Source organism: Halictus rubicundus, chromosome 2, assembly GCF_050948215.1.
Source record: "Halictus rubicundus isolate RS-2024b chromosome 2, iyHalRubi1_principal, whole genome shotgun sequence".
Taxonomy (NCBI): domain Eukaryota; kingdom Metazoa; phylum Arthropoda; class Insecta; order Hymenoptera; family Halictidae; genus Halictus; species Halictus rubicundus.
In genome coordinates this window covers 4,253,918-4,281,649 of record NC_135150.1, presented here as the reverse complement: position 1 = coordinate 4,281,649, position 27,732 = coordinate 4,253,918, and the positions used below count along the sequence as shown (strand labels likewise).

General features: G+C 39.1%; 1 protein-coding gene across 1 annotated transcript in view; it reads left to right on the top strand.

Moving 5' to 3' along the window:
• Positions 1–26,467, top strand: part of LOC143364097 (uncharacterized) — a 53,704-nt gene extending 27,237 nt beyond the window's left edge. The window contains exons 3-5 of the mRNA XM_076804603.1: positions 15,075–15,173; positions 25,928–26,132; positions 26,337–26,467. Of these exons, the coding sequence (XP_076660718.1) occupies positions 15,075–15,173; positions 25,928–26,110 (282 nt within the window). The 3' untranslated portion in view covers positions 26,111–26,132; positions 26,337–26,467. The remainder of the gene's footprint in view (positions 1–15,074; positions 15,174–25,927; positions 26,133–26,336) is intronic.
• Positions 26,468–27,732: the final 1,265 nt, after the last annotated feature.

Below are 27,732 nucleotides of genomic sequence, written 5' to 3'. Positions count from 1 at the left end.
CATTTAAAATTACAAAGGTGCCTCCCCTACCTCGTTAAAGGGGAAAGGAGGCCACTTCACGTTTATGTAGTCAGAAAGGCCCTTCAGTTCCATGCAATTTAAGACTAAGAACTTTAAAATCGATGGCATAGTTTTCGAGATATTGAGCTGTTCAGAGTTATGTGGGCCACCCTGTATATAAAAGTTTATAGCATTTTCCAAAGTTTTATACATATATGTATACAATATATAAAACCGAGAAGTTAGCCGCGACGTCTTAGTGACGACGATACAACGAAGACCATTCGGCGCGATGTCTCGATATCGTAACATATCGATACTCGTAACACTATATTTGACAAAGTGACGAAGTTTCTGTCAAAATCAAAGAACTTTCGATAGAAATGAGATAGAGCTATGATTTTTTTTTTTGGAATGTAAAATATTGCAAAATAAGGGAAAAATAGAGAGTCTATGGTACAAACATGTTTTAACTTTGAAAATAAACTTGGAATATATAAACAAAATTGTGATTTATCCAATACCATGCATGGTTAGATTTTGTCTTGACATTCTGTACATCTTTTTTCGTAGATTTTATCACGCTGACTTCAAATCCGATCACACAATTTGTCTGTCACCTCAGGATTTCCAAAAAATCGATTTATGCGAAAAGAAACTAATGAAATCACAATTTTCCGTTGAAATGATTTGATAACCCTCTGGTTATTTTGGTTCAGAGGCCAAAATGTAAATTTCGCGAAGCGTTCGAAACAAGCGTGGCGTCACGAGATGCTAAGGAGAAGCCTCGACCTTCGGCCTGCTATATTTAATCAAAATGAAATCGGTTCTTTGAAGTGAAATTGATATTATAAATATACAATGATAAAACATAATGAAATTAAAAAAAAAATACGTTAGTAGACAGGATTTGAATACTGGTCGTCCGGCAGAGTTGGGCAGTATCCGATGAAAAATTTATTTGAACGTTCTTCGGATACAAATTCTCTGTTCTTTTGTTTCTATTCGAAGTCGGATGAATCGCGAGAAGTTATTTGTATCTTTATTCGACGAGCGTCTGGTTTCGAGATTTGTATTCGACGTGCCTCCGGATGATTTTCTGGCTATGTTCAGGATTTATTCGGATGGTCGATTGCAACGCCCCCATTTATTCGACGGATTTATATGTAGATACTCGGCGTCCGCCGACCATCCGAACGATTTTAGGCGTCGAATAAAAATTAATTTCAGAATGTATTCGAAGGCAGATGTCGCGGCGAAATTTATTCGTAACTTTTATTCGATATCCGAAGCTCGATGTGGCCAGACGATTTATTTGAGGATTTATTCGGGACGAGTATTTGGCAGAGATGAAAATGAAATGTATCTTTTATTCGAAATTGTATTCGATGTTCGGATGGCCGACTTTTTTATCCGACGTTGCCAAGCCATAATACGTAAATACGTACCACGGTACAGTGACTACCATTACTAATCGAACACTTTTTATCGTTTAAACTTTTAACGCTTGTTTACATAAATAAATTTTTATTATTTAAACAATTGTTTAAACAAATAAATTTTTGTTATTGAAACAAATGTTTACACCAGTACATTTTTACTAGTTAAACGCTAGCTTACACAAATAAATTTGTATTATTTAAACAATTGTTTAAACAAATAAATTTTTATTATTGAAACAAATGTTTACACCAGTACATTTTTACTAGTTAAACGCTAGATTACACAAATAAATTTGTATTATTTAAACAATTGTTTAAACAAATAAATTTTTATTGAAACAAATGTTTGCACCAGTACATTTTTACTAGTTAAACGCTAGTTTACACAAATAGATTTTTATTATTTAAACAATCGTTTAAACAAATAAATTTTTATTGAAACAAATGTTTGCACCAATACATTTTTACTAGTTAAACGCTAGTTTTCACAATTAAATTTTTATTATTTAAACGACTGTTTAAACAAATAAATTTTTATTATTAAAACAAATGTTTGAACCAGTACATTTGTATTATTGAAACAAATGATTAAACCTGTACATTTTTATTACTTAAAATATTGTTTAAACAAACACATTTTTATTACTTAAACAATTCAGGTCAGGAAAGATACATTCTGAGTTGCGAGTATCTGCCGAAATTGACCGTCGAATACATGGGGGCGCTGCTAAAAACTATCGAATAAAAATCAAAGATACTTTGCAACTCATCAGCTGTATCTTCGGATACATTCTCTCAAATAAAAAATCTCGCCGCTAGAGGCGTCGGATACGCATAGCCGTTGCTCCGCAATTCGGATGACCCACGGACGACAAATGAAAATCGTGAAAAGTATCCGACGGATAGACTGTGGTGAATATGTATCCGAGAGAAACGAGTTCGAATAAAAAATAGATTTCATTTATTTGTATTCGAAATTTTAAAATAAATTTTTGCCCAACTCTGTCGTCCGGTTGAAAACTTGGTACGCTGCAGTCGCGCGAAACCGAATCTTGTTGTACCGTAGAAAAAATAATCGAAATGAAACTTTAATCGTTAATATCGCGAAAATTATTGAGTATCTGCCCCTATAATGGTGTATATTTGTGAACAGGACAACGAGATCTATAAGTATGCAAAGTTTCAACAGAATCGGTGACCCGAAGGTCGTGGCCTCTAACGAAACGTGCAAGGGTCAGAAACTTTTTCAAATTGCCGCTTCAATATTGCAATGAGCAGTTTATAAATGGTCAATTGTCTTTCCTAAAGGTTCAATCTAGGTCTGTCCAGAGGCCAAAATGCGAATTTCTGCCTCGTCGTCGAGTAATTAGCAATATTCGGCAGCCTACCGCCAGTCGCGAGGCGTTCGAAGCAAGCGTGACGTCACGAGATGGGTAGCGAAACGTGCAAGGGTCAAAATCTTGACAAACTTACGCTTCAATATTGCAATGAGCAGTTTCAAAGTGATCACTTGTGTTTCCTAAAAGTCCAATCTACGTTTGTCCAGAGCCCAAATTGCGAATTTATACCACATCGTCGAGTAATTTGCAATATTCGGCAGCATACATATGGTATCGTACATATGTAAACCTGTACTATCGATCTGCATTATCGACCGTATTCTATCGCAAGGTACAGTGTTTGCCGCGTGGCGCTGGTATGCGGAACCGCGAAATGCTGCCTTTTTTTCTAGACATTTATGCCTTAAATAAGTAAGTAATCAATTAAAAATGCATACCACCGTGTTTGTACATGTCTTCGCTATGTCTGTATAGAGCCCTTTTTTTCGATACGAACACTAAATCTCTCGAAATTAAGAGAATCTCTCTACGGCAGCCATCTTGTGACATGATCCTTGCTCCAGAAAGCGAGATTTCTGCCGAATATTACAAATTACTCGACGATGAGGTAGAAATTCGCAATTTGGGCTCTGGACAGACCTAGATTGGATTTTTAGGAAACACAAGTGACCACTTTTAAACTGCTCATTGCAATATTGAAGCGTCAATTTGTCAAGATTTTGACCCTTGCAAGTTCATATACGTATATGGATTTCATGTATGTGTGTGGTTACACAGAGGCGACCTGCCGGCCCCCTTAAGGTCGACCCAAACAAGACGGGTCTCACCGTTTCCGGGAACGGGGCACGTTTTCCTATGCCATACAGAGTTGGCCGTGTTCGAAGGCCACTTGAGAGGCGCTCAAGATGCTCGCAACAAAGGCGAAGTGCCGCGCACCACGGGGGTTAGCCCCAGAACCCCAGAACCGTTTACTCCCCTCTTACCCCTGAGGATCCTATGGTAGAGCCGACCGGGCCGCGGCCGGGGTTTCACGAAATATTCTTGCGAAGAATACTCAGCGACCCCGGTCGCCGTGGCGTGGCCATGGCGAAGGGAGAAAAACATTATAAATGTTGTATTATTTAAAAAACTACTTCACCGCTGATGATGACCTATCAATCGAATCTCAATGGATTTTTCGATGTTTTAAAAATTGTTGATTTTACAGACGCGTAAAAATACGTGTCACCCTTTTTTCATTATATTATAAAACTAGAACTATCACGCCGATGAAAATGAGTTTTTGGAAGCTTATAGCGAAAACATAAAAGCGTTTACCGAAAATGTTGTCATTTGGAAACAATTTTTTTTTCACCATTTATTTGGCAATTATTTTAAACATATGCTATGTTTTCGTAGCAGGTACCTTTGTAAAAATGTGAAAAAATTGAGGTTATAGCCCCAAGTGTCTCCTTTACGGACCTGTTTTTAAAAAAGCGGAAACTTTAAAATTGACGAAATTAAAGTTATTTGAAGTGAACGCTGCACCGCGATACACTGCCTCGCACGGTTGGCCCTGTGCCCGGGAGGCCATAGGCCTAACAGCTTCCCGGTCTCTGCTTGTACCGTGCGCCAACTGTGCTAGGCTATGTATCGCGGTGCAGCGTTCACTTCAAATAACTTTAATTTCGCCATTTTTAAAGTGTCACCATTCTTGACAAGCGTACCGTTAGGTGTGCCTATCCCCACCTCAGCTGCGCCCGTAGTCCCATTGTTTTGGCTTCGACGTCACCCGCTACATAGTAGTCTACATAGTAGTGAAACGAGGCCTGCCCCTTCTAGTCTGAACCAATCAGCCGCGCATTGGTACCTCTACTCTTTACAACGAGACGAGGCAGTGAAGTATCAGCGTGCGTCCTTTGCTAATTATCTTGGAAGGATAATAACTTCAACTCTGTCCCACTCGACTGGCTATGTTTACGTCTACTGCCTCGTCTCATTGGACAAGATATAGATACGTCACCGCATTCCTGCCAGGGAACCTTCCATCTAACCATTTTTAGATCATTATGGACAAGAATTCAGAAGTTTTCCATATACATACATTTTTTCGCTAGCGACCCTTACTTCAGAATGTCTAAAGAATATCCAGCAATTTTATGAACCTAAAATAATGAATATTACAATAAATAGTTTTACGGCTTCGCGAATTACAAAACGAAATTTCAAAGAGAAAGATGAAGAAACGTAAAATACAGCCATATTTATTCAAATTTTTTCACACTTGAACCAGTGGTAAAATTTGCAAAACAAAGATATTTCTAATATTTTTTAATTAAGAAATGACATTCACTAAGGAAAAAATAAATTATTTGAGAACAGCAGTCTTTTGTGATACCCCCCCCCCCCCCTCAACCTCCGCCTCCCATTTTCTCTTGGACCACAACATACTTCAATGTCATCAAAATTCGAGACATAGTCCCCCAAAAATGATCGAATTCACATGGAATGATCCCCTTCCTAATGTGGATATTTCCTTAAAAAAAAAAATAACAACTATTCTCGTTTTTACAATATATGTATGTATAATTTACATACAATACAAGGATGTATGATGTTTCACCAAGAGGCAGGAAGGTTTCCTATTTCCATGGTATTGTAAAGGGGAGATACCGATAGTTTACCTAAGGAACCGTGAAGGCCCTAAAAACATTTTTTCTCGCTCGAGATAATGACCCAACCGGGGCGAGCAGAAATATAGTCGAGAACACTGAAGCTCCGTCGACTCAACCCCTACACCCTGGTTTCGAATCTAGCGGCCAAACGTGCCCAGTCTCTACCCGGTCTTGTTTGGGTCGACCATTAGCCGGAAACCAGATACTATCATTGCCTACTTAAGAAGTTACAAATTTATAATATAATTTCTAATTTTTTGTAATAGTAGATAATATAATGTGGTATGTCGTTGAATTTGTCTCGGAAAATGCTATCGTATTATGATAAAAAATGTGATTCCATTTAAAAAAAAATTAATTTGATTTTGAAATTTCTCCCCCTACCTTTCGAGTCCTGAAAAAAATTACACCATATGATTCTTCCCTTCCTATTGAACAGTTTTTGTAAATAATTTTTTTTCGTAACTTTAGTGCGTCACGAAATATTTCCGTTTTCAGATAAACAAAACACTTTGTATATATATACATATATAAAATGTTAGACACATAAAAACATTAAACATGTAAACAGTTAAAAGTTACGCACCTTAAATTCGCAGTATAATTATGAAATAGTATTGGCGGAGCAGTGGTGTGAAAAATTAGTCAACGAATACCATGAATTCATAAGTATATCAGAATGGGCCGCCGGGAATCACTCTGCGCTGAGCGTGCAGTTCGAAACAAGTTGTGGACATGTGGACGAAATTCACTTTTAATGGGCGGAACCCCAGTTACTATATTTGCAGTATTTACAGGATTGAACGGATGAGAAGACGATGAAGAGACAAGAAAGCCGCGAGAATGAGATGAGATTTATGAATGATAGTTCGAAGAACCGTCGCGATAATTACGAGAACAATACTATCCCTGTTTAGCTCGAGTCCGGCAAGCGACTGATCCTGCTGTGCATGGCAAAAAAAAATTTTTAGGGCCTCCACAGCTCCTTAGGTAAACTATCGGTATCTCTCCTCTACAACATCATGGAGATAGGAATCGTTCCTGCCTCTTCGTGAAACAGCATCACACATCCTTATATATTAACGTAAATTATACTTGTATTGTAAAAAAGAATAGTTGTTTTTTTTAAGGAAGTATCCACGTTAGGAAGGGGATCCCTAAGAGGATGCCTAGGGGATGCCTTGTGAATTCGATCATTTTTTGGGGACTATGTCTCGAATTTTGATGACATTTAAATACGTTGTGGTCCAAGTGAAAGTGGAAGAAATACGAAACAATACACCCAAAAGTGTCCGATATCGTGTGGAATGACTCAATCACATGATAATTTGTAGAATAAGAAAAATTAATTCCACATAAATTGCATCGTTTTGTCTTACGACACGAAAAAATGTATATGGAAAACTTCTGAATTCTTGTCCATAATAACCTAAAAATGATTAGATGGAAGGTTCCCTGGCAGGAATGCGATGGCGTATCTATATCTTGTCCAATGGGACGAGACAGTAGACGTAAACATAGCCGCTCGAGTGCGACAGAGTTTTTTTTTTTTTTAATTTATTTATTTATACAGGTCGCATCAACAACTAGGTCATTAGTGACCACAGATATTATATCATAATGTTACATTATTATATCTTTGTACTTAACATATATGTCACTTATAAGTATACTGAGGAGAACAAATTTTGTACTTGTTATATGTATACAATATTACAATGTGTGAAAAATTTTTGTGGATTTTAGAAATTTTAAGACTTGGTCTATATTCGACTTAACATTGAAACAATCACTTAAATTGTTGGGGATAGCCAAGCGTCTTCTTTGGAAGGAGAAAAGATGGCATTGTAGGATGAGATGTTCAATTGAAAGTGGTGTATTACATCGGGAGCATACGGGGGGAGGGTCTTTTAAAATTTTATGTAAGTGGGTCAGGTTAGTGTGGCCAATGCGAAGTCGGGTGATGACTACCTGGTCTCTTCTGTTAGTAATCGGGGGACAGTCGTTATTACGGAGGTCTTGTCTTACCAAGGATAGCTTAGAGGGAGGAGAATTAGACCATTTATTGTTCCATCTATCCCAGATTTCTCTTTTGATTTGTTTATTCAAATCTCTGTAAGAAGCCAAGTTGTTTGAAGGTATTTCTCTGGAGGCCTTTTTAGCCGCATCGTCCGCTGATTCATTGCCCAATATGCCTACGTGGGAGGGAATCCATGAAAAAATGATTTCTTTGTTGTTATTTTTAGCTTTGATTAAGGCATTGATGATATGTGTAATGATGGGGTCTTGGTTTTCCGAGTTAGATAAGCTCTCTAGGACACTAGCGGAATCAGTGAAAATTATCACGTGAGGGTCTTCAGCAGATGAAATGGATTGAACAGCCTGTAATATGGCATAGGCCTCACAAAAGAAAACAGAGCAGGAGTCATGAAGTTTGAAAAGTTTTCGATTATTGGGAAATATAACAGAACATCCACATCCATCGTTGGATTTGGATCCATCTGTGAAAACTTGGATATGATTAGAATATTTTTGGGATACCTCTACGAAGATATTTTTAAAAATAATGGGGTTCGTGAGATCTTTTTTAAATTCACATAAGGAAGATTCAATTTTTGGAGGGAGGAGAGACCATGGTGGTTCAGTTAGGGGGACAATAGGAAATAAAGGAGGGAAAGATTGAATAGTATCTGAAACGTAAGATTTGATACGTTGAGAAAGAGGTTTCGGGAAATTAGATGGCGAGGTGGATTAGATATGGTCGAGATGGTTCGCGAAAACTTTAGAATATGTGGGATTAGACGGTGTGGATATCAATTTTGCAACGTAAGTTAGACTAAGCTGTTTTCTTCTAAACTCCAAGAGGATAACATTACTTTCGGCCAGGATACTAGAAATAGGACTAGTTTTGAACGCTCCCAGAGCAAGCCTGAGACCCGTGTTTTGAACAGAGTTTAGAGAGCAAAGTAGTGACTCCTTAGCGGAGTCGAAAATAACAGACCCATAGTCCAATTTGGAACGAATAAATGCTTTATATGTGAGAATGATGATCTCTTTATTGGCTCCCCATTTTTGGGCTGATATCATTTTTATGAGATTTAATCTTTGTAGGGATTTATTCTTTATGTGTTTTATATGAGCAGACCAAGTGAGTTTTCGATCGAAGATAAGACCTAGAATTTTTATTTCGTGAGCCTCTTTGATTACATGATTAGCCAGGACTAGTTTGATGCTAGAGGATATCATATTTTGTCGTGAAAAGAGTATGTATTTTGATTTACTACTTGAGAATCTAAAACCTGTAAAAGATGACCATTTTTGAATTTTATTTAGAGTGTCTTGAAGGGTCAGTTGAGTGGTGTGAATATTTTTTCCACAGGTAATTATAGTGAGGTCGTCAGCATATATACAGAATTTGACCGGCTGGGGAATGCAGGTGGATGTTTCATTTATAGCTATGAGGAAAAGCGTGACGCTCAGAACTGATCCCTGGGGGGCACCATTCTGAAGGGGCACCTTCTGGGATATGTTATTAAGGACTTTAACAGATATAAGTCTATTTTTAAGGAAATTAGCAATAAAATTCAGAATTTTACCGTCAATACCAAGATTACGAAGGATATGGATAATTCTCTCGCGCCAAACCATGTCGTAGGCCTTTTCTATGTCAAGTGCCACAGCTATGGCATGTTGTTTAGTCGCGAAGGCGTCGCAAATTATAGATTCAAGATTCAGGAGGTAGTCGATAGTACTTCTGAATTTTCTGAAACCGTACTGATGAGGCGAGAGAAAGTTGATCTGATTAAGGAACCACAGAAGTCTTTTATTGATTATTTTTTCAAAGAGTTTACATATATTCGAAGTGAGAGAAATAGGTCTGTAACTTTCGGCTCTGCTAGGGTCTTTGTCGGGTTTTAGAATAGGTATAATAATAGCTTCTTGCCAAATACTGGGAAAGAAATTGGAAGACCAAATTTCATTAAAGATATCAGTTAGAAATACAAGAGCACAGTCAGGGAGGTTTTTTAGAAAAGTGTTAAAAATACCATCGGGGCCTGGACTGGAGTTCTTTAGGGTTTGTATATTAATTACAATTTCATGGAGTAGGATGGGATCATTGAGAGGATGGTTCTCATTCATGTTTAAAGAAATGTTGGTTACAGGGCTTATTTGGGAAGAGGAGGATTTGAATGCTCGGAAATCGTTAGTATAGTTACTATCACTAGAATTTTTTGCAAAATTTAAGGCTAAGTAATTCGCTATATCTTCAGGGGAGGATAGAATTTTATTTTCAGCGGTAATAATGGAGGCGATAGAATGATTACTTTTGGAGCCATTTAATTTTCTCATTTTGTTCCAATAGAGCGATGCGGGGGTTGAAGGATGAAGGGAATTTATAAAATCTTTCCATGATTGCCTTTTACATTCTTTAAAAGTGCGACGGGCTGTGGATCTAAGCTGCTTATATAGCGTAAAGTTTTCGGTTGTAGGTTGACGTTTGAAGTGGGAGAAGGCTCGTTTGTATTCTTTCAGAGCTTTTTGACATGAATCATTCCACCAGGGAACTTGTTTTTTATGATATTTATTCGATGTTTTTGGTATAGCATTGTTAGCAGAGTCAATTATAGTTTCCATAAAGAAGGATAATTTGTCATCGCGGTTTGTATGATGTGGAGCGAGAGAGCAAGAGTTTAGTTTATCAAATTTTTGAGCTATATGGTTTCTATATTTGGGCCAGTCAGCTTTTTTGAAAATCCAATGACTGGTCGGAGCACCATCAGGAATAGTAGAATTTAAATTACGTAAGGATATTGGGAAGTGGTCACTACCACAAGGGTTCCGGTTAGTGGTACAAGTGAAATAATGTGCTATGGAGGAGCTACAGATAGATAAGTCTATGGAGCTAAACGTTTTGGAGCTATTGTTGAAGTGGGTGGGTTGATATGTGTTTAACAAGGTCAGGTTGGGATCATCCAGAAGTTTCTCTATTATACGACCTCTGGAATCAATTTTTTTGGAGCCCCACATATAGTGGTGGCTATTAAAATCCCCCACTAGTAAGAAGGGTTTTGGCAGTTGGTTTAAGAAATGTTGGATTTCGGATAGTGTGAAGGCGTGGCTGGGTGGAATGTAACTGTTACATATAGTAACGTACCCGAAAGAGAACAATACTGAGTTTGCTATAACCTCGAAATTCGTATTGAGAGGGATTGTCTGATTAGCAATATTATTTTTTATAAATGTAGCTACACCCCCACTGGCGTGTATAGCATTTGAGCGATTTTTGTAGAAAGTTAGGTACCCTTTGATTGTAGCACAGTTTTTACCCTTAAAGTTGGTTTCTTGAATACAGATGACTCTAGGCTTTAGGTTATTTTTTAGTAAAACTAACTGTTCCCTTTGAGGGTGGAAACCGTTAATGTTCCATTGTAGAATTGATTCAGACATTTTTATTAGGCCCTATAATAGGGGAAATGTTTGAGTGATCTTCTATGTTTTCGTCGGATGTTCCTTCTTCTAGGTTGTCATCAGACGCACCGGCTTCAATGAGGGAGAGTTTTTTTAAGAGACGGCTGAATCTACTTTTCATGACTCTCTCCTTCAGGAGAGGATAGGTGGACCGGAGCGTGTGTGCTATTTTTCCCATATCATGATCAAATTCTTGGCAGATTGCTTCGATGTTGGCACATCCTGTTGTTTTGTCGATGAAATTTTTGAGTTGTATGTAGTTAAGGCATTTCCGGTCTTTGTTTTTATCTAGGTGATTTCTTATTTCAGATAGATGGTAATCGATGTCTATTGGCTCCTGCTTTATTTTCTTTTTTTTTATGTGTAATATCCTTGTCACCTTTATTCAGTTTCATACTGGAATCAGATATATTGTCGGAAGAATAATACAGGTCGCTGGATTTGTTGGAGGTTTTTTGTGCGATATACGTATTGCTTGAATCAGATGTGGAGAGAGGCCTTTTTGGATTATTGGAAGGAGGTATGAATATCGTGTTAGAAACGTTGTTATCATCCATAGCAGGTGGGACAATGTTTTTGTCCGAAGGAATCTCACCTTTGAGTGCAGGGGGAGGGATGTCTGTTATGCCAGTATTGCCAGTATATTCAATGTTTGTTGTGTCTTCTGAACAGTTTTTGGCCAGATGGCCCGACTGTTTACAGATGAAGCACTTGACGGCGTCTGAGGACAGATATATCCAGAAGGTTGTGTTGTCGAAATCAATCCTTAGCGACTCTGGTAATTTGCTAACATCTTCAGGGTGGACGAAAATTTGACGCCGGAAACTCGTAATATGAGCAAGACCGGGTTCAGTAAAACCCGCGCGCAGGGTGGTAATTTTTGAACCCATTCTTATGTTCATCTTTGCGAAGATATCTTCCAGGACGTTGTCAGGAATAATAGGGCAAACATTTGATAATATTATCCTCTTGAATTTCGATATTAGTGGGCGGATTTGAAGCTCTTTGTTGCCGATGACAATTACATGTTTTGCTTCTGTGAGTTTATTGGTTATTTCAGTGCTAGCCAAAAACATGCAGATTCTGTTCATGGATATTTTAGACATAGATTTTGATGTCAGATGGGTTAATCAGTTTTAAGATCTCGTTAACATACACCTTGATGGGCACTCCTTCCAAGGCATCGATGATGATGGCTTGTTCTCTTGTAGGGTAGACTGAGTTTTGCACAGCAGCTGCATAATTGGTAACTTGAGACGAGGATTTCTGTAGAATTCTATTTCTTGAGTTTAAAGGTTCCAACTGACTCCTGTAGTCAGAAGTCATTGGAGATGGTGGAGGGTGCATAGTGCACCCTCTGGCAATATGGAAAAAAAACACCGAAGAAAAACCACTATTTTAACGAAAGAACACAGAATTCACTACACTGAAGTTACTCGTGTACACGTAACCGAACGCTCTAGAGTCGCACCGTAAACATAGGCACGTCTTGACACGGGGACGGTCGAACCGTGAAAACGTGCGACAGAGTTGAAGTTACCCTTACAAGACAGTTACCAAAGGACGCACGCTGGGTCCTTCACTGCCTCGGTCTCGTTGGACAGAGCATAGGTACGAATGCGCGGCTGATTAGATCAGAGTGCAAGGGACAGGCCTCGTTTCACACGTACGAATGAGCTAAACTGAACTGAACCGAGCTGAGCAAAACTTTATAACGGAATGAATTGACTTTGTGGGGTTGGTTCCCTTTTATAAGATGGACAGTTCTTTGTTTCACAAAGATGCTGACTCAGGAGTCTCTACCTTGCATCTTTTAATCTTCTAATCTTCTTCATATTTTCTAGCTAATGTGTCGTCACTCTTACCATGAAGTCAGCGTCCCTTCTTGCAACTTGGTGTAATTGGACATCCTTTCTGTTTGTTCTCAGGGTGTAACAGATCTTCGCTGCGTGTCTTGCAGGAAGATAAGTTGGAATCGTTTTGCGCGCTATCTAACTTCATAGAATTTTTAACGCGTATCTTAATCCTATTTGTTTCTTCTCCTCGCGTGACATCATTGGGTTTCCACAGTAGTTCATAATAATTCTTTATCTGAGGTTTTATTCATTGACGGTCGAACCACCGGACGTGACAGCGGAGATAGCCGCGACTTAAGGGCCCGGGAGAGTCACGTGACTTTTGCAGTGTCAGCAGGTCGGTAACTGCTGTATAATTTCCATTCACAGCCTTCAGAAACATACTTAAGATCCGTCTTGGTCTTGATCCGATGGGTCTTAAGTCTGTGACTAAACCTGTCACATTTTTTGCTCTGTATTATCGACATTATGAATTCTGAAGCCAGAAATGTGCTTCAAGTTTTTGGCTTTATTTCGCAGAGAATCAAGACAAAATATAGCCCAATTTGTAGCTTATGCTCAATGGCATAAAAATGCTTGGATCCCACGGCATGCACATCGTTAATTTTTGGCCTACTCCTATCGCTTATATTACCAAATATCTGCATAATCTCGTCAGTTCACGACCAGCGCGCGCTAGATTGAACCTTCTCCTTTCGAATGAGCCCTTTCCCAGCGAAAAATATTCTCATATAAGGACGAAAAGTTGAGGCACGTAAAACCATTTTTCGCCTATTTTTGTCGGTAATGTGGTCACTCTACCTTATCGCGAATCTACGAAGACCTTAATATAAGAGTGGATCGTGAACAATAAGGATTAAAGCTGAAAGAGTTCGGAACCAAAGGATTAAAGCTTTAGTGTACAACCTTTTATGAGGATCTAAATCAGGAGACTGCACATCTCTAGGTTCTAACAAGTTAGATTCTAGGGTTCACCGATATGAGTTTACTAAAAAATCTTGTAATTTCTATTCTTGAATTTGAAGTACGTTATACGGTTTTTAGCCTGAGTCCTAGACCTGTTTTTACTCTTATAGCTCTAGACCAGATAAAATTTTAACCTATTTAACCTTAATCTAAACTGACTTGATTTTGTTTTGTACGCTGGGCCTGTGTCAGATTATTGATGTTGAATTCATTTTATTTTAATCCATCGATCTAGAATAAATTTCTTGCGGATTTTCGAATTTTAGCTTTATTCTAAACTTTATAACTTCAAACGGTATAATACTGTTTTCTTGAGTTAATTGTACCTAGGCACAGAATTGTACATATGTATTTTTTGCTTGTGTCTGGGGCTCTGTCAGAGTTTGGTTACCCTGTTTTTGTAACCCGCATTACTACTAGTATCTACTACTACTAAGTTGCCTTAGGGCCTTAGGATTGCCTTATTAGTATCTACTACTACTAAGTTGCCTTGAGGTCTCGCCGGACAACCGGCGGATCCGGCACACCCATCCGCATCCGTTACATTGCAGTATCTACGCATGATGTAAAATGAATTATAGAATTTATATGTTTTTAAATGAAAGCGATATGAAAGCAATCAGTGATAATTATGTATATTATTATCTAACGTGTACAATCAAAATTAAGTTCTACAAATAATAATTTATATAAATTATGTGGTGATAAATTGCACCGCCAGTCAATCAGTATCATTTTATGAGTTCAAAAGGCTCTTTCTACAATAACCTGTGTAGCAGGAACTGCGTGGAAAATTGCGGCAAGTTTTGCTAAATGTTGCAATACGTACTTTCTTCCACTTCAATACACCGCTGTTCGTCTCTAAAGTAGGCCCGCTCTTCTATAATTTATTTTACATTGTACGTAAATACCATTTATTAATAATATTATTAAACCAATAAAATGATTGAAAATAATCAAAATGAAAGTCCCGCCATCGATATGAGTTCCCTCGTCACCAAAATGAAATTTGTCATCTATAATGGTTAACGGCGACCAAAAAAGTAATTCTCATCAGCGATAATGGTTACTCGTAGCCGAAAACAATTATTGTTGTCAATAATAAATATACGTAACCAAAAATGAATTTCGTTATCGATTACAGTTACTAATGATCAGAAAAATTTGAGTCATTCATAATGGTAACCATAAACGTTAAGTTTTAAAATTTTTTAATTGCTTCGTTTTTTGAAAAATTTCTGCAAAATTATTATTTTGTTAATGATATTTTTGGATGAATGTCTAAAATGACTATTATTTTTGGTCTGTGGCCATAACAGTTGTATTTCCACTTTTATATTTGGATAGATGTTGGTGGCTGTCTTGACTACAAATCTGGCGACACGTGCTGTTTGGGTTCCGTTCATGCATGTTATTTATTGTTTAACACAAGAATCAAGTAAATGGGTAAGTCTGTAGAAAAAACGATCGATTTATTTATTAAAATTTACTTCACTTTAAAGAGTGCATATTTGGGAAATTAGTGAGATTAATTATAGTGTTGAATGTAATGATAAATAATTTTACGAAAGAAAACACCTAAAGTAGACTTCTGTCTATAAAATTTATTATAACTATGAGCCTATTTTAGGTGTCCTTTTTCAGGAAGAAGGTCGCAGTAATGTATATTTTACAGTACAGTCTGAATAGTTACTATTCCAATTGCTTGTACGTCTATGTCCCGTTAAGGCACTATATTTTTATCATTTTAGAGGGCTCTCCGCTTAAGGGTAGGAGTCCAACGGAGCTGCGACGCTAGCGAAGACTGCGACCCTTTAGATGATCGATTGCCAAGTGCACGATCATCAAAAGTGTCGCTGTCTTCGCTAATATCGCAGCTCTGTTGTACTCGTACTCTTATTATTGGGTTTTGAAGTAAGAAATCGTGAACTACAAACTTTTTTGCTACTAACAAATTTTATGTTTGAACTTTAAGGAAAAGTTTTAAAAAATTGAAAGTAAGAATGATTTAATTGTTTATAAGCTATAGAATAATAAGGTAATTTTGATCAGGTAAGGAACTAATTTTCGATCATTTAAAGTACGTACATGGGAACTAATTTTTCATCATGTAAGGAACTACTTTTTGTCCAGATATTTTTTATACAGGGTTTCCTGTTTAAGTGAGTACAACAGGATATCTCGGAAGGACCTGTAGTTATAAACCCTTTCGGTACGAGCGCTCTGTCCACCGTGACACTCCTGCTGTACGAAGCGCCGCGCCGCTCCGAAAATGCGCTCGTACATAGAGGCTGCCACATGGATGCCGGATATATCCGGCGCTCGTACCGAAAGGGTTAAAAAAGTGTTCGTATAGAATTTGTTTGATAGGACGGGCTACATCATATGGTAATAATTGTTTTCTTGTGAGTGGAGTAGTGGAGGAAATCTGGAGGTCAATCTACTTTTTTAAAATGGAATGCTATTTTTTTTTTCAAAAAGTAATAGCAGACACCGAGACAAATACAAAAAAGTGCTATATGATATTATTCTGATTTTGATAAAGGTAAATTCTAGCTTATGTTTACATCCTGCATCGGTCAACGGTCATCAGCGAGCAGCCGCTGCTGAGCGCCGTCGGCTGCGTCCGTATCAAGTTACTGCAATTATGATATTATAAACAGAGATTGAGGATTATTGTCGATGCCATAAGTTATCGATTATAAATGTCACTTACTAGTTAAATAATATTTCATCCTTCTACATGTCCACCATAATTGAAAATACACATTTGTAATCTTTTTAAAAATTGTTTCTCAACACTTTTTAGTATTTGCTCCGATAGTGATCTGCATGCGATTGTAATTCTTGTTCGTAAATCATTTACGTTTCCAACAGGTGTCTGAAAGACTACTTGTTTTAAGTAGCCCACTAAAGCTGCATTTACATTGTCTTGAAAAAAGTAGGATCCAATTATTTTGCAGTTATGGATACCGTACTACACCATGACAGATTTCCGATATTGATTGTTGCATTGTTGAATCCAATGCGGATTATCTTCTGACCACATCCTACAATTCTGATCGCAAATTTCACTGTTCGTATAAAAAATGCATTCATCCGTTATCGTCAATTTTCGAATGAAACGTCTATTCGATAATGAAAATCCATATCCATTTGCATAATAAAAATTCTATTCGAGATCCAATATCGCGAGGAAAAATTTTGTTGCACATCTGTTGGCTTGTATGCTTTCAAATTATGCTTTTTAAGAATTTTATGAACACTCGTTTTTGAGAGGCCACAATTGGCTGATACGCAACGAATGGATGTTCGAGGGCACATGTTGAAAGCGGCCAGAACATTAATTTCGTCGTCTTCAATCCGTAAAGAACGTCGATGCTTCACTTGTTCAACGTTTCCAGTGTTCTTAAATAACTCAACAATTTTTCGAATAACTGACACTGACAGCTTTGGTACATCCGGATGCCGTTTATGCAGTTCACTACTGACTTGTCTGTATGATAGGTATCCAACAACCCGTAGAAGAACTAATTCTACTCTCTGTTTAACAGTTACAGACATTTGAATTTATTAAACAGGCACACAACACACTAAAAAGATGAAAAAAAAAACAATCACACTAAAAGAAAAGAACTAAAGTAGTACAGTAAAAGAACTAAACGGAACTGTTAAATTGGGCGTCTTCTCCGCTTTTGTATGTTGCGTGTGAAAAGTATAAACAAACGACGGACCGAGGACGCTCCGTTTATGTTTTCGCGGAAAACAAATGCCTCCAGCAGCGGCTGCTGGCTGTTGACCGTCGGCCGATGCAGGATGTAAATATAAGCTAACAATTTAGCTTTACCAAAATCAGAATAATATAATATAGCACCTTTTTGGATTTGTCTCGGTGTCTGCTGTTACTTTTTGGAAAAAAAAATATAGAATTCCATTTAAGAAAAGTAGATTGACCTTCAGATTTGCTCCACTCCTCCACCCACAAGAAAACAATTATTATCACATGATGTAGCCCGCCCTACAAAACAACTTTTGTACGAATACTTTTTTAATAACTACAAGACCTTCCGAGATATCCTGCTGTACTCACTTGTTTAACTCTTTTAGTGCCAGGCATTTTACGGAGTACATGCGAAGAATGCCACGGGCCGATTTGATAAATAAGCGAGGCCCGCCACGCACCGGCCCGTGGCAGTTTCCGCATAAGGACCGCGGGCCGATAGATCGGCCCGCTGGCACTAAGAGGGTTAAGGACACCCTGTACAATTATTTTATGAAAAATCATGAAACATACTCTTTGGCAAGCGAAGAACCGATGTGTGGTGCCTCTGTGCATAAGGCACGTTCGCCCTAGGCATGACGCCGCATACTCCTGCTCCAACATCGTTCCTGTTCTTAGACCCGTCCTTGAACCAAACAAGACTCTGCGTAGAGAAAAGCTCCTCGCATTTTCCTCCCAGTCACACCTACTCGGGAAGCGTGTTTTGTGTGCTACGTTGAAACTGTAGTGCGGATCATATCTGTCCCCACCACGCGATAGGATCCAACTTAGCTTATTCGTGTCCTTGCAGTGGGGTTGTGTAACCACAGCCCGTCTTTTTCCATCTGTCTTCCAAACGAAGTCTTAAGGCAGTGCACTTCGGCAAGCCTTCCACTATTATGTGTGAAGATGCGAGATCAAATAGCACACCCAACGCTAGGGTAGGCGTGATGTGAAAAGCGTCTCTTATTTCCAACAATGCTAGTCGGTATGCCCTTGCCGCGATTTTCCTGTAGGTGGTCTTCCTTATGGAAGTTCACCAGACTATGAAGGCATACGTCATTTGGGGTAACATCGTGGCGGTAGAAATCCACTTTACCACCCATACAACCCCGTATGGTCCGCAGGGCCAGCCGCCGTTGCGCACGATTCGCGTGCGCAAGGTTATGCCGGCTGGCCGCTAATTGCTGGTACTACACAGGGGCCACGCTATGGAATGCACCACACAGATCCGGAGCGGCAGTAGCTGCCGTCACCGTGGCAGGGCATGCAGCCACATTGTCTCTGTCTTGCCGACGGATATCTCCATCCCCAGTCTCCGGATCATGGTGCGTTCGTTCTGGACGAGCGTGAGTACAGCCTATATTCTCCTCGCTAGTAGAAGTGGATATTTCTCCTAATCTAAGAATCTTTCTTCAACCAGCCCGGGCATACATTACGGACCCGTTCAATTCCGTCATCATGCCGTTACTCCATCCAATCAGAGATTTCCCGGTTTTTAATTGGTCTAGGGCCTTCTCAATAACATGGAGGAACGTATTATCGAAGGCAACCTCGATGTATAAGAAGAGATTTAGACACTTAGCCAGCGCTGCTGCAGCGTACTGTACGAAGTACATCCGAAACCGAGAAAATTTGTTTCTTTTTTACGGAGACTTGAGCTTACAAATTCTGTATTTTCGCAATGTCGAACGAACGGGGAGATATTTCTGATATCTCTACTAAAATTCAATAATTAAATCTAATTATTACGAATAATATACCCCCTTCACTACACGTGATGCAGTAGACACAGTCCCCTCATTCGACGGCAGAAATCTGTCAATGTATCAGTTTGCTAATAGTTGTCGCAACGCGAAACGTATAAATACCACAAAACGCAATGTACAGATGATTACAACTCACAAAGAATAAACTTATCGCACAAGCTTATAGAGTTATTCTAAGTGGGAATGACAGTACATCTCGGATACAGGGTGTTGAAAACTTTCCAGCCGAATATCTCGAAAAGTATGAAATATATTAAAAAAGTGTAAAACACGTGTCCAAGGATTTCGGGGTGGAGGGAAGAGGAGGGCAATATCAGTTTTTTAGTTGGGTGGTGTTTTTAAGGTCATTTGAACGTCAACTTTGTTTTTTCAAATGGAAACCTATATTTTTTATTATGGGATCTTATTGTACGTAAAAAGACCAGCTATTTTCGTGGGATACTTTTTTTTATCCGCGCACTGAGCCATCACTGAGCCATTATTTTGTAATCTTCGGAATTGTTTAAAAGATACAGACTATTACAGTTTGCCACTTTGGACGAGTTCTACGAAAACTGCCTTCACAACACAATTTATATCACAGTTATTATTAAAGAAAAGAACATTTTTTTTAATCATCATCGGAAATGTCTTTGTCTAAAATTACAACTTACAAATTACACGGATCAGAAAAAACGACTTAATCAACCATTATCAAAGTACGAAGATACATTTAGTTTGACAGCAGGGAAACTGGTGGGCCTATCAGTCAAAATACATATGAAAACCAGAGCGACACCGAGGTTCGCGCATGCCCGCGAAGTCCCATACGCGTTGCTCGGTACTTACAGCAAAGAAATAGATGCAAAACTGATGTCAGATGATAACAGACATTTCTCAGATTAGGATTATCGCGGATCAGATCAAAGGTGTTCTGCCAGCTTAACATTAGAGACACTCATTCTCATTTAACCGTCGATGAAAAATTCAGCGCTGCACTAACACTGAATACAACTACGCATAGATTGGTTCGTCCAACGCGGGCTCAATACGGTGCAGCGAACATTCCGGCCATTTGGTAGTGACTAATTGAAGTGATAATTCGAAATATAAAAAGAGTACGTAATTTTTTTGCAGACTCTTTTGAGGAATTACTCCAAACGTTCGGTGTTGCGAATTAGTAAATTGCCTAGTAATTGAAGAAAGAAGGGGCCGGAGTGTTTCCAGTCCACTCCGTGCTATGCCGATCGGGAGCGGAAAACACAACGTGGTTTGGAAAAACGTGAGGTTGGAGGAGCAGCCGTAAACCGAAAAGATAACGTCCTCGCTTGAGATTTAAGTCAGAACAGTAGTTTAATTTTTTCCTTACGGGACGTCCATACTCACTATATAATTCACAATTTCTCCGGCGGCGTTGTACTTGCCGAAAACGGACTGGAAGAAAAGATGGCGCGTGAACACGTGGCGAAAAACGACGATAGACAGAGCGGAAATCTTCCTCGTCGCGAGAAGATAGAGAGTGGGGAGGGCGGATGACGGCTCGCGACATCACACGTGAGCACGTTAATCCTGCTAACTAGCAACAGGTAAACTGTATCGTGTCGCATTCATAGATAGCGCAACAGGTACCAACTGGCCGTCTCAATTAAATAGCGCATGTAGCGTTTGGGGGGAACCGTCATCCATCTCCTTGCCGGAATTCGTGCAGAATTCCGAACACTCGGAGAACTGTTGTAACAGCTCCGACAGCACGGTATTCGCTTAAACCGAGAGAATTGCACGTTGGCTGCCTTGGCCTTGGAATATTTAGGACTTAAATCGACGCAGGAGGCATACACAAATCTGAGAAACACATCGAGGCAATATGAGACGCTCCCAAACTAAGTACGCCGGAGGAACTGGAACTATTCATTGGAAAAGCTACATATTACAATGCATTCATTCTGGACTTAGCAACAAAAGCTCGTCCGCTCCGATATACAGGGTGGCCCACATAACTCTGAACAGCTCAATATCTCGAAAACTATGCCATCGATTTTAAAGTTCTGAGTCTTAAATTGCATGGAACTGAAGGGCCTTTCTGACTACATAAATGTGAAGTGGCCTCCCTTCCCCTTTAACGGGGGAGGGGAGGTACCTTTGTAATTTTAAATGGAACCCCCTATAAAATGTTACATATTTAGATTCTACAGGAAAAGCAAATCAATTTTGTCTGAAACATTTTTTTGTCAGATACTTCCATGATGAGATATAACAGTTTGAAGTTTCGAGTTGTAGGTACTTGAAGCGCTCGGAAATAGCGTTATGGAATTATACGCGCTTGAGTCCTTTGCTTATTCATGAAGAAACACAAACAATAATATTTACAATTCTTGAGTTTGACTCACTTATCTATGAAAACGTTTTCAGTTTAGAACTGTTATTCAAGCAGTAACATTGTGATTATGGCTACTTTTGACACAGAAGTGAATATGTTATTAACGTTAGGTGAATGCCAAAAAAATTATCGGCGTGCAGCAGTCATGTTTTTTGAACGTTATGGGATCAAAAAATGTCATGCAACATTTCATAATTTAGAAAAGCGGCTTCGTGAGCACGGTGAATTGTGTAAAAAAACTCGCAATAAACCTAAAGCTGTCACTAATGAAAATAATAGTGCCAGTATTCTTGCTGCAATTACATTAAATCCTCATATTAGTCAACGTACACTTGCACAAACATCACATATTAGTCGTTCATCAATTCAACGAATTTTGAAACGGCAAAAGTATCATCCATATCACATGGTTTTATCACAAGAGCTTTCGATAGTAGATTACGATCACCGCGTAAGATTTTATGAGTGGCTGCAGGCTGTTGTGGAAAATGACTTTTTGTGCAAAATACTTTTTTCCGATGAGGCCACTTTTATGAATTCAGGGCATGTAAATAGACATAATCTGCATTATTGGGCCGTGGAAAACCCAAATTGGATGCGATGTGTTCCCTTTCAACATCGATGGTCTTTAAATGTTTGGTGTGGCCTAATAGGAGATTTTGTGATTGGACCTTATTTTTTTCAAGAAACTGTAACATCTGCAAGTTATTGTGATTTCTTAAAAAATCATTTGCCTGCGCTTTTGGAAGATGTGCCACTGCACGTTAGAAGAGAAATGTGGTTCCAACAAGACGGCGCTCCTCCACATTTTGCAATCATCACCAGGCAATTTTTGAACGAAAAATTTGGGAACAAATGGATAGGTCGTGGGGGACCTCGTCAATGGCCTCCTTGATCCCCCGATCTAACACCATTAGATTTTTTCTTATGGGGATATGTAAAGGACAAAGTTATGTTTGAACCACCGACGACAAAAGAGGATATGAAACAAAGAATACGTGACGCTTGCGCTTCAGTGACTCCCGAAATGTTGAAAAATGTTAGAACAACTTTGATGTTTCGAGTAAATAAATGTTTACAAGCCCGTGGTGGACATTTTGAACATTTAATTTAAAGTACATTTTATTTCTTCACGAATAAGCAAAGGACTCAAGCGCGTATAATTCCATAACGCTATTTCCGAGCGCTTCAAGTACCTACAACTCGAAACTTCAAACTGTTATATCTCATCATGGAAGTATCTGACAAAAAAATGTTTCAGACAAAATTGACTTGTTTTTTCCGGTAGAATCTAAATATGTAACATTTTATAGAGGGTTCCATTTAAAATTACAAAGGTACCTCCCCTCCCCCGTTAAAGGGGAAGGGAGGCCCCACTTCACGTTTATGTAGTCAGAAAGGCCTTTCAGTTCCATGCAATTTAAGACTAAGAACTTTAAAATCGATGGCATAGTTTTCGAGATATTGAGCTGTTCAGAGTTATGTGGGCCACCCTGTATATCGTAACCTAAGTAAAGTAGAGACATGTTTCCCTTTTATATTTATGTTTGAAATTTAAAAAATTTGTAACGCAGAAGTTATTTCTGTTCAGATATTATAAATTTATAAATAATAAATTCCTTCTGTTTGAAACCTTCACATGGATTTTTCAAGCTCTTATTACCTATTACTTTGTGACGGGTATCCGTCGGGGTGGAGGTAATGCCGACTTAGCCGGCTGCCAGGGGTCGGTAGCGCTTCGAGGAGGAAAGAATTGTAGTCGGTTTTCTGGGTAAATACTGGTCTTTATTCTCGGTCTCCTTCTATTTACAACGGTCGCCCACGGGGCGGTATTGCGGCGGTAGCTGATATCGCGGCGGTTTGGTAGTGCGGCGGCGGTTCGGTATCGCGATGCGGCGGTATCGCGGCGGTCCGGTATCGCCTCGGAGTCGGGGTGTCGGTGAGCAGGGAGGTCCTGGTAGGTAGGCTTGCGCCCCTCGGGGAAGGGATTCCCGCCCGTTTGCACGGTGCGGGCTCGGACTGGTTCCCGTAGGCTTGCGCCCCTCGGGGGAAGGATTCCGGCCCGTTAGCACGGTGCCGGCTCGAACTAGTTTCCCGTAGGGCGGGCTTGCGCCCTTCGGGGGAGGGATTCCTGCCCGTTTGCACGGTGCAGGCTCGGATGCGAGAACGGTGGTGTTTGGCGGGAACGGTGGTTTCGGCGGGAACGGTGTGCAGTCGGTCGGATTTACGGTCGAGGCCTTATGTGGCGGTGGCGGTACTCTGCTGAGATTGACTCTATGCGGAGTGGCGGATGCGTTGCCTCGACTGCCGGCTCAGTTACGGTGTCGCGGTGGCCTATTTGTTTCTCGTACCGCTCATGTTTACTCGCGAGCAGCCGCTTTGTCGCGGTGGCCACCTCGCGGCCGCGACGGGAGGCTGTGCTCGGCCGCGGGCTCGGGAGTGGGGCGGCGGTAGGCGCGGCGTTAGGCGGGGGAAGTCGCGGGCCTCAGGTATACCTGTTACAACTTTATTATTCTTCAATTTTTAATTTTAATTTAATTGCATCGTAATTCGTAAATGATGTAGTTTAATTACAATGTATTTTATAATTGTACTCCAATTGCAATTACGAATTACATTGTAATTTAGTTGAATGAAGATCTGAATTATAAATTATAATATGCATGAATTACAATGTAATTCAATTACTTTGTAATTATAACTCCTCGAGTAATTCAATTGTAATTCTGCACAACTCTGATCATATATACAGGGTGAATCACCAAACGTTAGCACCTCAAATATCTTTGTTGTTTCTAAAGATACGTAAAATATGGTAAGGAAAAAGTTGAATGGTACAATGGAGCTGAAACGATGCAAAAAAAAAATGTTGTTTTTATGTCATTTTTTTGGAGATATCAAGGTTACCTTGACTTTTTTAAATGGAACCACCCTTTTTTAAACACCTACAATGATAGTCCCTTTCATTAGGAATTCAGTGACTATAATTAGTCCAAGGTCATTCAAGGTCAAGGACAGAAAAAACGTATAAAACTAAAATATGGAAGCAGTATACCTGTATTTTATAAATGTTCGAAATGATGGCCGTCTGCGTCGATACATTGTAGTAAACGAGCTCTGAAGGAATGTTGAACTCTAATAAGTGTATCCGACGTGATATTCGTACATGCTGTGATGATACGCTGACGCATATCTTCAACTGTTGTTGGAGCATCCGTGTACACGGTCTCTTTTAGAAGACCCCGTAAAAAGAAATCCAGTGGATTTAAATCAGGCGAACGTGCTGGCCATGAAACTGTTCCGCCTCGTACAATCCATCGGTTTGGATATCGAGAATCCAACGTTTCTCTTGCTACTCGTGCATAATGAGCAGGACAACCGTCATGTTGGTACCACATATCGTAGCGATTTTGTAAAGGGACATCTTCTTACAGGTTCGAAACAACCTGTACGTATTAGTGAAAGTATGTCTAGAAGGAGTGTTTCGCTCGGGGTACCTTTCTTCATAAAGTAGTCGGGTCTGCACTGCATTTTTTCTACATTCACAGTAAATCGTGATCATATCACACTTTTCAGTCATCGAATATAACATAGCGGAATCGCGTTTGGAAACATACTGATAGTAAATAAGAATGCTGAATAACATTGAAGGACCTTAGTATGTTTACTTTAACTACGACCATAGTATGTTTACTATTTCCTACAAGTCTCAACCGTGATAAACGTATTCTGCTTCCATATTTTAGTTTTATACGTTTTTTCTATCCTTGACCTTGAATGACCTTGGACTAATTATAGTCACTGAATTCCTAATGAAAGGGACTATCATTGTAGGTGTTTAAAAAAGGGTGGTTCCATTTAAAAAAGTCAAGGTGACCTTGATATCTCCAAAAAATGACATAAAAACAAAATTTTTTTTTTGCATCGTGTCAGCCCCATTGTACCATTCAACCTTGTCCTTACCATATTTTACGTATCTTTAGAAACAACAAAGATATTTGAGGTGCTAACGTTTGGTGACTCACCCTGTATACTATTGTATGTTATTACTTGGTGTCTAGTCCATTCCTACTCTCGCAATATAATAACTGATGGTTGAAACTTTACAAACTCTTTGTTTTCTGGTATTAAAAATTACTCAAACATCAACAAGAACTCTACAACATTGAATATATTTTGAGAACGCTTACGTTATTATTTGACTGTGTTTTTCCAGTATTTCTGCTTTTTGAATTAATAAAAATATTTGTGTCATTATACATATATACAATATAAGCATGATTTTACTGAATGCATTACTGAAATTATCTTGCAGTTAATTCGGCTAAATGAAACGTTGGGCATGAGCCGCTATTCCATTTTAACCGAGTTTGCTTATTATATGGAGAAAGAAAGTGCTGCAACACACATGGCGTTTTGCATGTCAGTATTGTCATTTGTTTGGATGCTCGATGCAACGGAGTCGCTAGACGCGATTTTGGACATTTGGACCAAGTAGTGTACCAGTGATGTTTAGTTTTGTAAGATACTTCCAACATTTTAGAATTTCTTAAATTTAAAATTTGAATGTATTTAGACCAGGGCTGTTTAACTGATAAGAAGTTAAGCAGCTTTGACTTTAAAAAATTAATTAAATATTAGACACAGCATTTTTAAATACTTTATACTTTAAATGTATTTTTCTAAGTCATATTTTTAAGTTAACTAGTAATTATAATATGTAGGGAACCGAGGAAGCAGTTGTGGACATTCTGGAAATGTAAGAAAAAAAGGATCACCTTCGCAAATCCTGAAGTATCAGATTGGTTCGTTTACAAGTTCATGCGCAGCAGGGGTCAAATTACGAAGTAGACCAAGACTTATTTTCCCATGTTTTAAATTCTTTATATACATTACTAGATACATCTACGTGAAAACGGAATATTTATATTAAATCATGTTATTTTGTAACTGTATTGTTATTGACTTATTCCGTCTCAGATGAAATGTGGAACGGGAAGGCTCTTCTTCTAGAATGTGTATTCACAGACGCACATGAGTTTCTTTTGACATTCCACGTTCGTATTCCGCTGGTATAAAACAGAACTCTCCTACTGCGCTCGCTTTTTCTTTCTGTTTCTACTGCCAGTCAATCGGCATCCCCACTAAAAGCTGCTATACGCTGTCGACCAGTCGCTGGCGACCACTAGGCAGTGATGAGATATTTAAGAGATATTTGCATTAGCAAAGTAAAAGTTTGGATAAAATGAGGTACATTGATCATCCCGTATAACTTTGCAAAATTATTAAGGCTTTACCGGTATTTAACAATTCGGCAGAAAGAGCCGTTAAGTTACTGCAGGACTTTAATCAAATCTTAGCACGTAATGAGAAAGAAAAACAGATGATACTACAAATTGTAAAAGATTACCGCCAGCAATATCTTGATGTACAGAAAGCTATGTTGGCGAAAAATGTTTAACGCTTCATTACAAAACTACAACTCTGATAATATGTTATTTTACTTATACAGGATAATACATATGTCCTACAATCAATTAAAATTTGCTACATTTTAATGTAAGTATTTAAATATATCTATTGTTTGTTGTTCAGCCGCGAGTTAACGGGAGATCTCCTTGAAAATCCGCGGCACCGCTATTTCAAGGTGGGACCAGGGACCGATCCCTTTGACAATAGCTTTATCGTTTTACTCGCTGCTGAAAAATCGGCACGACCCAACATTTGGCGTGAAGATGGTCAACACGTTTTATGACACGGCCCTCTAGGGCTGTTTTTGAGAAAGTCGCCTTCACGAAACCTTTCTTAATTGCCCAGTAAAATTTTCCTCGCGCCCTCAACAGTTAACCGTACTGTCATAAAACGTGGACTTACAAAGGTGGCATCGCGGGACCATCCGACGGTCCCCGGCCGGTGAACATCGGGCCCACAGCTGTGATTTCGCCCGCCGAAATCCAGTGACGTTGCCACCCCGAAATTGAATACCCCCACTCCACACCAACGCACCCCGAATGCATGGAGTGGAGTTGGGGTAAGATTCAGTCTAACTGCAACTCCCGCATAAACAACATCAGTTTTAGGCTCCGGAACTGGTCAACCACGCGGACCAGCCGTGATAGT